Source organism: Nestor notabilis, unplaced genomic scaffold, assembly GCF_000696875.1.
Source record: "Nestor notabilis isolate BGI_N333 unplaced genomic scaffold, ASM69687v1 scaffold6396, whole genome shotgun sequence".
Classification (NCBI taxonomy): Eukaryota; Metazoa; Chordata; class Aves; order Psittaciformes; family Psittacidae; genus Nestor; species Nestor notabilis.
In genome coordinates, this window is record NW_009933280.1 from 77,647 (window position 1) to 88,863 (window position 11,217).

General features: G+C 44.7%; 1 protein-coding gene across 1 annotated transcript in view; it reads right to left on the bottom strand.

Annotated features, from left to right (window-relative positions):
• LOC104407501 (alpha-fetoprotein-like) overlaps window positions 1-8,528 on the bottom strand; it is a 15,331-nt gene extending 6,803 nt beyond the window's left edge. Inside the window, exons 1-5 of the mRNA XM_010016803.1 lie at window positions 8,462-8,528; window positions 2,151-2,211; window positions 1,798-1,933; window positions 1,009-1,211; window positions 324-471 (exon numbers count right to left, since the gene is read on the bottom strand). Coding sequence (XP_010015105.1) covers window positions 324-471; window positions 1,009-1,211; window positions 1,798-1,933; window positions 2,151-2,211; window positions 8,462-8,528 — 615 coding nt within the window. The remainder of the gene's footprint in view (window positions 1-323; window positions 472-1,008; window positions 1,212-1,797; window positions 1,934-2,150; window positions 2,212-8,461) is intronic.
• Between the last annotated feature and the right edge of the window lie 2,689 nt (window positions 8,529-11,217).

An 11,217-nucleotide genomic window follows, 5' to 3' on the forward strand; every position in this document is an offset into this window, starting at 1 on the left:
GCAGGAATGGCTTTAACCTAACAGAGGGGAGACTGAGATGAGATCTTAGGAAAAAGTTCTTCCTAAGAACTCACCTGTGAGGGTGCTGAGGCCCTGGCACAGGTGAGACCACAGCCCAGAGAAGCTGTGGCTGCCCCATCCCTGGCAGTGTTCAAGGCCAGGTTGGATGGGACTTGGAGCAACCTGGTCTAGTGGAAGGTGTCCCTGCCTGTGACAAGGGGTTGGAACTGGATGAGCTTTGAGGTCCCTTCCAACCCAAACCATTCTGTCCTTCTATGATTCTGTGAAGAAGTGGCTGCTATCTGTAGCCTGTGATGAAGTACCTGTCTCCGAAAGCATTCCTCCAGGTTGTAAGTGAGGTCTTCAGTGCTTCTGCAGCAGTTTTTCACCACCTCATCATACCGGATAGCAACGGAAAGGATGGTGGGGGCATAGAGGAAAGGATGCCTTCTGGCAACCTCATAAATAAATCTGAAACCCAGGGAAAAACATCTTTAGTTTCCCAGTAAGCCCCCACATGCAGGGGCAACAGTGGTATAGCTGCCTCTGCCAGAAATTAAAATGGTAGCTGCTAAAAGTGACTGTTTTACTGTCATAACAAGCTACGTGGTGTGGTGTTTATCTTGGAAACTGCTGATGGGGTGGCCAGTTTCCTGGAAATCTCAAATCCTGCCAGTTCTTGTTCAGAAGCAGCACAACTTCTGCTTGGCTTTTAAGGACTAAACAGAGCCTCCTGGTTTCAGATGAGGCCTTTACATGCACTACAATAAAGCAGGGCAGATTGTCATGTAGACCTATATCCAAAGCAGGCGATGGCAGAACAGGCTTTGTGGAATGACCAGTACAGCTAGATGAATTATGCAAATAATTCACATTAAAAAGAAGAACGAGCACAAGATTGCAGAGAATCTTAGACTGAACTTGACAGCTGCATTGAAAACTGTATTTGCTGTCTGCAGGTTCATAGCTGTCTTATCTAGGCAACGAATTTATGACTTATTTACTTACTGTCCTGTTAACAGATGTTGATTCTGTGAATGACTTTTGCAGGCAGCTTCTGCATTTGGCATTTCAAAAGGAGAAATGAACCCTCTCGATGAATTTTTAAGAGTCAAGAAGCAGCCATTTCTTTCAGGATCCTTTTTAGCACAGCAGTCAGTAAAGCTGGGAAGATTTTCCTCCTGGCATATTGTATCAAGGAAGATCTTGTCCTGTGAAAATTATGAAAAAGTTAATTTGTGTGAGGATTCCATTTTGCTCCTCTGAGCTCTCCAAGGAGGCTACTTCAAGCCAACAAGCCCCAACTTGCATGAACTGTTTCTCTCTTCATTCCTTCCTGCTTTAACTGCAGTGAAAATCAGACTGACCTCTAAAACCTGGGTGATGATTTCTTGAACTCTGGTACCTACTGTTATGCCGAGACATGCTTCCAAGTGGAATGGTTGTCAAACACTCTGACCTTATAACATTATTCAGTCCCTTTTTCTTGATTACACCAGCCATAAAGGCACATCTTTCTGAACATATTCTAGAGAAATGCAGGTCATGGATGCAGGTAAAGATGCTGTGATATTTGGGATGGGGGGAGGAGAGGGGCTTTGTTTTCCTCCACTGATCTTGAGACGCTTTATAGATGGGAGCCTGGAGAACCAAAGAGTCAGTAAGGCCAAACACAAATACACAGGGAAGTCTCTTAACAATGCATTCATGCCCCTCTGGGAATACATACATGAGGGCTCTGACATGACAAATCACTTGTGAAAACAGTTGCCAGATTAGAAGGGTAGATGTGCTTACCAAGGGCTTCAGGCAGTCCGGGTTGTCCTTGGCTGCAGCAGCACACCTTTTGGCAAGGTCTGTGACATCCTCAGCCATTTTAACTGCTTTCCCAAATGTGCCTCCTTGCATGTACTGAGCAAACATGACCAGGGCCCTAGGAGAAGAACACACACTGTTAAACCTGTTGCTGGCTAGCTAAGAAACTAATCCTGTAACTTTTACATGTGAGACAGTAAGAGGGTTCATGTCACTGGGGCTGAGTTGGCATGAACTCGTGAGCATTTGACTTGCCGTGTGTGCTCATTCCAAGCAACACAAGGATGTGCAGTGGCAGCTAATTCGTAAGTAGACGCTTTACCTGGATGACTTACATGGCTTTAAAATTATTCTTCTGCAGCTGTGAAAAACGTTGGCCAATGCTGGTTTTTTCCTCTGAAAAAAACAAGAGAATTTGAAGAAAAAATGTTTGCTAAGTGCTTCATCAAATATCTTCTCTTCTGTTTTTTGGTACTGCAGGTTAGGAGAAAGATAATTCAGTGCCTGGGGTATTAGCAGTGGGAGCAGCAAGGCCTGAGATTTAACTTCCTATCTGACTTAAGCACAAGGATGTGAAACTGTTTCTGACCTATAATGTATTAGGGCCAATATAATTTCCCTGCCTAGCACAAGTATTGTGGGGAGGAGTACACTAAAACCTGGGGTGTTCAGCTACTTTGATGTTGCACATGATTAAAGAAGCACCTTAAAAACACCTTTTAACCTTGCCTTAGCTATCTTAAGGTGTGCTTGACCACTCTAGCTACTGATGAAGGATTTTCTGTGTAGAAAACATGGGATAAAATAAGGACTACAATGGCAGGCAAAGCTCCTCCAAAATCCACAGAGCTGCATCCTTCTGTCCATGTTGTGAACTGGCTCAGAGGAAAGTAAGTGTCCCATTTATGTGGAAAATACTGTGCAAATATTTTTCCTTTGCCACTGCACCTTTATTAATGGGCAAATCTAAATGCCATGATTTCTTGAGTTTCTTGTTTGTTTGGGAATACAGACATTAATTTTAAAGTAAGAGGCCTGCTCCCAGATCAAGGTGTGACTGTTTTGCCCTCACATCAGTAGGGCTGAGACTAGGGTAAAAGGATCAAACAAATCAAAGAAATAAACCAGTTTATCCCTCTGAGCAATGTAGGGGTGTTAACTGATGAAAACATGAGAAAAACAACACAAACATCAGGTCTGTGGTACACTGTTGGGCCATTTACTGCATTTGGAATTTATACAGGTGAAAAAAGAGCTGACTAATGATCACAATATGTAATGGGAAAGAAGCGTTTTATTTTAGGCCCCACTTTTAGGCCTTAGTGATAAATTTGGTCATTGTAAGCTCTCAGTAGTCAATGAAGAAAGAGTAAGACCCTTCCAAAGGAAAACACATAGCAATAGCATAACTTAGCTACTCTGAATAGCCACCAGAGATGGAGGTAGCATCCCTCTTGGGCCTCCTCTATCTCACTTCCTCACACATTGCAGAAGGGAGGCCAGAAAACCACAGGCTTCACTTCAGCAGGTTTTGGAGTACCTAAAGCCAGTGGCAAAACCACATTCCTGTGGACTGAATTCCCCTCTCAGTAACCACTGGCTGTCCTGCACACTAAATAGATTCTCAAGCCTTTAAGAAGCAACACATCTAAGGCTGATCACAAATAATTTATACAGATTGAAGTTGGTTGTATAACTTTGACCCACAGAAAACACCAATGTAGAACTGGCAGAGGCAAAGCAAGATACCAAATAACCATGGATGAGAAGCTGCAGCCATCAATGTTATAAAAAACAATAGAGTGAAACCATAAGATATATTCTTACCTATGTCCTCATAACTTCTAGGCAGGGCTTTGACTATGGGAAGGCTTGCCAGTAAAATCACATAAATTACTGTTCTCCAGTTCATCCTGCCAGATTTTGGCAGGGGCTTGGGGTGAGCTTGATTCATCTGGGTAGGGCAGAAAGAAGTAATGGGAAAGAGTTACTTTTATACTCTCTCAAACCATTTCTGGTTAATCAAAACCCTTTTACTGTCACATATAACATTAGCCAGTTTGGAATATTTTCACAATAATTAGACGTATCATTATTTGTTCAGGAGGATGAATACACCAGCTTGCTGCAAAGGATGGACCTTGGAGATTCCTTTCTTTCCCTTAAGATTTAGACAAATACATATTTTTAACTTATCAAACTTCAAACAAGAAGTTTAAACACTCTTTGGGCTTTTTACTGTGCATGCTGATCTCATCTACTTGCAAATTTGTTCAAAGGTGATTGCTGCAAAGAAGGTGTCTTTGTAACACACTGTCGATGGAAAAATCCCAAGTTCAGCTGTTAACCTGGTATTTTTCATCCCTCCTTGCTGTACAAGCTGTCTCGTGCTCTCAAGGTATCATGGCCAAAAGGCTGAATTATGTATCCCCTAAACGCTTTTTTAATCATTAAAAATTACTATCAAAATGTCTCCAAATTCTGAAACAAAATCAACTCTCAAACTGTAGAATGAAGTGAATAATTCCACTTGATACAGTCCTTTTACTTACTTTCGGAATAGCATGCTGTAAGCATCAGCATGATAAAAATGACAAATTTTTGAAGACAGAATGGCTTTAGAGAGCCACAGGTGTATGTAACACAGTGGTAGATGGGCAAGGATATGTGTGTCTAGTCTGAAGGAAAGGGCAAAGACAGAACTTGTTATTTCTTTCCAGAGAAAATGGAAACGCTGCTTGTTCTGTGCTGCTGGAAGAACGTAGGGGTTGTGTGTCATCATATGAGAAGGTATCAAATGGAAAAGGATTCTGGGTGAGAAGATGGAAGCATGATCACCAGACCAGATCTGAAATGTAAGGGGAAACCATATCCATTGAGGATGACACACTGCTCATGAAAGCTTTATCTATAACTTAGGTCTGGTTTTGTGGGACTGAGCCTGACACTGCATGTGTTTAGCAGAGTTGCTCTTAGGATGGGGGTGGCAGCTCTTCTGCCCTAGCTGCAGAACCTTCTGCCTTTTTGGAAATAAGGAATAATTCCCTGTTATGAAGAACAAGAACTTGTACTGAATGGATTTAAAAATAAAAAAGTTAGAAGTATTGTGTTATATGCCGAAAAAGCAGCAAAAAAAGACTGGTTCATTTTTGCAGGTTTGCTTTGTTTAGTTTTCATTGAAAACCCTGACAGCTTTCCTCCTTGTCTTCCAGCAATTGCTTTGTGGTTGTATACACTGAATTTTCCACTGGAAGACAAAACCACTTCAGCTTTTCCATGTTACTCAGTTAGTTAATGGCAGATTTCCTAAAAAAAACCCTCACTTTCATAGAGCATATTTGAGTCTTACCTGCAAATACTTAGCTCAAAAATCAAGAACAGTCCTCTGTCCTCTTGGAATGCCATTCACACACATGTCCTAGTGCTCTGAACTGGGAATATACTCAGCTCCTCTTGTTAAATTATACTGAGTTTACCACACATAGCATGGTAGTATGGGCTCGATCCTGCCAAATTCACCTGAGACCCTTTGGCTGGAGTGCTGCAATGTGAGGCTTACAGAAGCAGAGCAGTTTTGTAGTTGGCTTTTAGGGTCTACCTAGAAGCTTAGTGAAGAGAGTGGAAAGTTTTGTCTTAAGATGACCTCTGACAGTATTGGCACTTATTGCTGAATCTGTGCCTCAGAATTGAAGGTGTGGCTTGGGACTTGTTATATAAAACTCTATTACCTGTATATTCAGCTCATCTTTTATGGCATAGTAGCCTGGAGGCAACACAGGGAGGAAAACCAAGTTGTTCATTGCTGCAATTGATTTAACAGTATTTGGCTATGCTGGGAAATCTGATGGCAAGAATCAGCCCCCGCAAATGACTAATTCTATCAAAATCCTTCATAAACTTTGGTTTGACCTGGAGATGTGTCTTGAGTGGGTGTATTTTGCCAAAAGTGCATGTCTTATCCTCTTTTTTGACTGTATATGTAATCTGGACAATGTTATTTTTAAAGGGCTTTATAAACTCACAGATTATCTATTATGGACTATTATTAGTAGTACAAAAGAATGATTTGTATCATGAAAAAACAGGCAGGTTTTGATGTGGTATTAAACTAAACTCATTGCCCAGCCATGCCTCTTTGCTGACCTATGCTGAGATGATGGATGTGGTGTAACACAAACCATAATTTGTCTAGTGAAAAGGATCCTGTTCAAATTCTCTTAACTTGAAGGAACAAAACGATTCATGTATGATGTCGGGCTTCTCTTTTTAGTGTCTCTCTCAGGCATTTTGCTCAGCCCTTTGGTCTGATCTGAGTTGAGTTTTTCCTCGAGCTCTTGTCTTGGGGAGTGTTCACCATGTGGGTGTGTAAGCGTGTTGGCGCAGGAGATGGGATAACCTCTTGCAGTACAAGTGGGAGCAAGCCCTGGCCACACACACCTACGTGCTGCTCTAAATTTGCGAACAAGTCCTGTCCTTTGGTTCCCTTGACTCACTTGGCTGGGAATGAAACAACTTTCCTCATGGCTTTTCTGGCAGTGGTTTTCTCTCTCCTGTTGGTTCTCTGGGCTTGCAAGGACATACTTGCTGTGTGGCTTGTGTCAGTGCACATGAGTGGGAAGTGCTCCAGGTACTTTGCATGGTCTCAGTGCTGGCAGTAAGCTGACAAGTGTCCTGGGAGGACTTATCTGTGTGGGTGTTTGCAAGGTAGGGTTTCATCTCGAGTGCAATTTGATCACCTCTCTAATATGAGGACACAGTTATACCTGGTGAGTTGTACTGCCCAGACTTCCACCCTGCCCTGCTTCTCTGCTTCCACGTAATTCCAGGACCATGCCAAAAGCAAAATACACTTCTATACAGTGGGGAAGAAACATTCTAGTAATTCCAGGACCTATTGTTTGCCTCAGAGGCAAGCTCTTTTATAGCAAACACCTTTGAAAATAAAAGAGACCACACCATAGCCATAGAAAGGTTTGTGCTGGAAGGGACTTTAAAGCTCATCTAGTTCCAACCCCTTGCCATGGGGGGTCATCTAGTTCCAACCCCTTTTCCACTAGACGAGGTTGCTCAAGGCCCCATCTAACCTGGCCTTGAACACTTCTATGGATGGGGAGATAATAATGAAATGGTTTCATTGGATATAAACTTTTTCTGCCTTAGGTGAGGATCAGTTCCAGGATAGACTCTTCCACTTTGTTTTACATGCAATGCATGTCCTTCTGGAAGTCCTGGAAGTAGCTGTTGTGCCCTAAGCCGGACAAAAGAGGTAATCATTGATATTGGGTGGTCCTGGGTATTGCGAGGGGTATCTGCAGCCTAGTATTTAGAGTGGAAGTTTTAAAGGAGTGATGTTTTGTAGATGCTGCTGCATCCATGTTAGTTATCAGCACAATATGCACTTTATTGGGAAGCAAAGCCTATATGCCAGCTAATTGTGAGAGCATAAGATGAACCCAAAACATCTGGAATGAAAGAAGTCAAATTCCTCAAGTTAAAATCCTTGGTCCCTGACCCACTCTTCCCTTAATTTCCTAAGCAAAACACTGCTACTTTTATCTATGTTCCAAATCCTACCTTGGGTTGATTGCAACTGAGCTGGACACCACAGAGTACAAAGGGTGACATTTACAACTTGTCCTTGTCTTTATCTGGCACCTGTAGGCATGATGGTCTAGCCAAAGTGAAACACCATTGCTGAATGTCAAAACAAGTTAACTTAATACAACACAATCACTGTTATCTCGGCACAAGGCAAACTCTGGTTGCAGTGACCTGCTGACACAGTGCTTCTGCGTAAGGCAGAGAACTTGGAATATTTGCCCAAGGTAAGGAAGGAAGCAAAATGCATGTCTTTTTGTGAAGGCCTCAGTGAACTCCTTGCAGCTGCTTTCTGAAAGGCACTGCTCCCAAGACATTGAGCCTTGGGACTCAATGGCTCACTCTAGGTCTAGTGGAGTTGTAGCTTTTGGAGTAAAAATTCTCCCTAGACTCTTGTGGTCAAGAGTCTAGCATTGCCTTGCCCAGGATTTCTCTTCCATCAGAGTCATCCTTTGGTTGGATCAGGTATTTTAACACTGGTAGTTCTACTAAGATGACTTCATTTGCAGCCTGTCCCTCAAGTATGACTCTGACAGTGGCCCCACAGAGCAGAGACAGCTGTCAAGTCTAAATCTCCTTTTGAAGCCATCCTGCCTGGTATTCCATATCCTTTTCTGAAAGGGATCAGGATATCCCTTGGTTCAAGTCCACATAGTGGCTTTTTTTGCCTTACACTTGCAAGGGGAAAGTTCTTCCACTCCACCATGCTTCTGTAGGGATCTGTCTGAGACACTTTCTACAGTCAAGCACTCTGGGGAATTTTACCCATTATCTTTCCTTTCCTCAACAGGCCACCATTGCAGGGGGTCACTGGCTCCTATCCCATCTTTATCTCTGCCTGACAACTTTTTAGGTTGTTCATGTAATAGATAAGGTTATGGTTGAATAAACCATATCTTTGAATAGTAGTTTGTGAAGCTGCTGTTACGCGCGGTGCTTTAGAAACCACTTCCTAGTATGTCTCCACTTTAGGCTATCAATCAATCAGGTTTCCAAGCTAGAAGAAGACTAAAACCATTTTTTGCCTGAGCAGCAAAGAGCCACGCACCAGCCTCAAGTCCTTGCCGGGACTCGCCCGGAACTCGGCAGCACTGCTGACTCACCAGCTGACTCATATCGGGCGGTGCCAGGAGGGGCGGCACCACCCCAGAGCGGGTAAAACACTGCCCTCGGGAGCGTGGCTGCGGCAGCCGGGATCCGGGATCTCTGCAGGTTGCAGAGATGCGCTCAGGCCGCGGTCATCGATGAAGTGCTGTAGGATGGCGTCCTCTCGACAGAAAGCAGAGAAAACTGAGTCTTCTCTGCTGGCCAGGAAGGACATGGTGACACAGACAGAGCTCCTTTATAAACATGTCCAGGCATCTGGCTGTAGTGAGTGCCAGAGCCTGTCGGTGATGTTAGGTGGTGGCTGTGTAAGATGTCAGCAGGTTGACGATTTGCTCTGCATGGTGGAAGAGATACAGGAAGAGGTGGAATGGCTAAGGAGCATAAGGGGATCCGAGGAGGAGATTGCCTGGTATGAAGACCCTACCATCCCTGAGAGTATCAAGCCAGCCACCAGAAACAAAAGAACTTTAGGATCCCCTACCTTCTTGCCATCAGACAGATGGAAGGAACCTAGGAGACAAGGGAGGTTGGCAACTGGTTACTCCTTGGAGTAGACAGTGTATTACCCCCCAGCTTGTGTCATAGAATCATAGAATACTTAAGGCTGGAAAGGACCTTAAGATCATCTAGTTCCCACCCCCCTGCCATGGTCAGGGACACTGCACACTAGACCATGTCACTCAAGGCTCTGTCCAACCTGCCCTAAATGCTGCCAGGGATGGAGCATTTACCACTTCTTTAGGCAACCTGTGCCAGTGCCTCACCACCACCACAGTAAGGAACTTCTTCCTTAGATCTTCCTCTGTTTCAGTTTGAACTCATCACCCCTTGTCCTGTTGCTACAGTTCCTGATGAAGAGTCCCTCTCCAGCATCCTTGCAGGCCCCCTTCAGATACTGGAAGGCTGCTCTGAGGTCTCCACTCAGCTTCTCTTCTCCAGGCTGAACAGCCCCAACTTTCTCAGCCTGTCTTCGTACAGGAGGTGCTCCAGCCTCTGATTGTCCTCGTGGCCTGCTCTGGACTTGCTCCAACAGCTCCATCTCCTCCCTACACTGAGGACACCAGAACTGTATGCAGTGCTCCAAGTGGGGTCTCACGAGAGCAGAGCAGAGTAGAGGGGCAGTGTTGCCTTCCTCAGTACCCCTACCTTAGTACCACACAGCAGAGAAGAAACAATCCAGGAGGCTCTTGGAGGGTGTGGAAGATAACTTCCTAACCCAGCTGGTGAGTGAGCCAACTAGGGGAGATGCCTGGCTGGACTTGCTGTTAGCAAACAGAGGAGGACTGGTGGGTGATGTGGTGGTTGAAGGCTGTCTTGGGCAAAGAAATCACATACTTATTGAATTTTCAATCCTTGGAGAAGTCAGGAAGAAGGTCAGCAAAATCTCCACCTTAGACTTCTGAGGGCTGCCTTTGGCCTGTTCGGGACGCTGGGTGGCAGAATTCCTTCAGAAACATCACTGAAGGAAAAAGGGCTCCAGAGAGGCTGAACACTTCTCAAGAATGCAATCCTTAAGGTGCAGTAGCAGGTGGTCCCTATGTGCCGAAAATGAAACGTGCGGGGAAGAGACCAGCCTGGCTGAACAGGAGGATATTGCTGGAACTCAGGAAAAAAGAAAAAAAAAGAGAATCTATCACCTGTGGAAGAAGGGACTGTCACCCCATGAAAAGTACAAGGATGTTGTTAGGTTATGTAGAAAGAAAGGCAAAGGCACAGCTAGAGCTAAATCTGGCCACTGCTATGAAAGATAATAAAAAATGCTTTTACAAATATATTAGCAATAAAAGGAGGGCCAAGGAGAACCTCAATCCTCTAGGGATACTAGGGGAAACCTAGTGGCTGAGGATGAGGAGAACACTGAGGTACCTAATACTGCTTTTGCCTCAGTCTTTAATAGTCACACCAACCATCCTCAGGGTACTCAGTTCCCTGAGTTGGATGGCAGAGATGGAGAGCTGATTGAAGTCTCCATAATTCAGGAAGAAATGGTTAGAGATCTCCTGCTCCACTTAGACGTACACAAGTCTATGGGGCTGGATGGGTTACACCCAAGGGTGCTGAAGGAGCTGGCAGAGGAGCTTGCTAAGCTACGCTCCATCATCTATCAGCAGTTCTGGTCTAGTGGGCAGGTCCCAGGGGATTGGAGGTCAGCCAGTGTGATGCCTCTCTACAAAAGCCACAGGAAGGAAGACCCTGGAAACTATAGGCCTGACCTCAGTGCTGGAGAAGATCAGGGAGCAGATCATCCTGAGCGAGATCATAAAGCACATGCAGGAAAACGGAAGGATCGGGCCCAGTCAGCATGGGTTCATGAAGGGCAGGTCTTGCTTGACCAACGTGATCTCCTTCTACAGTAAGGTGACCTGCCTGGCAGATGATGGGAAAGCTGTGGACATTGTCTATTTGGATTTAAGTAAAGCTTTTGACCCTGTCTCCCACAGTGTTATCCTGGAGAAACTGGCTGCTCATGGCCTGGATAGGAGGATTCTTCACTGGGTTGGAAACTGGCTGGATGGCTGAGCCCAAAGACTGGTGGTGAATGGCATCACATCTAGTTAGCGACCGGTCACTAGTGCTGTCCCTCAGGGCTCAGTGTTAGGGCCAGTGTTGTTTAATATCTCCACTGATGATCTGGATGAAGGGATCAAGTGCACCCTCAGTCAGTTTGCAGAGGACACCAAGTTGGCTGGGGGAGGT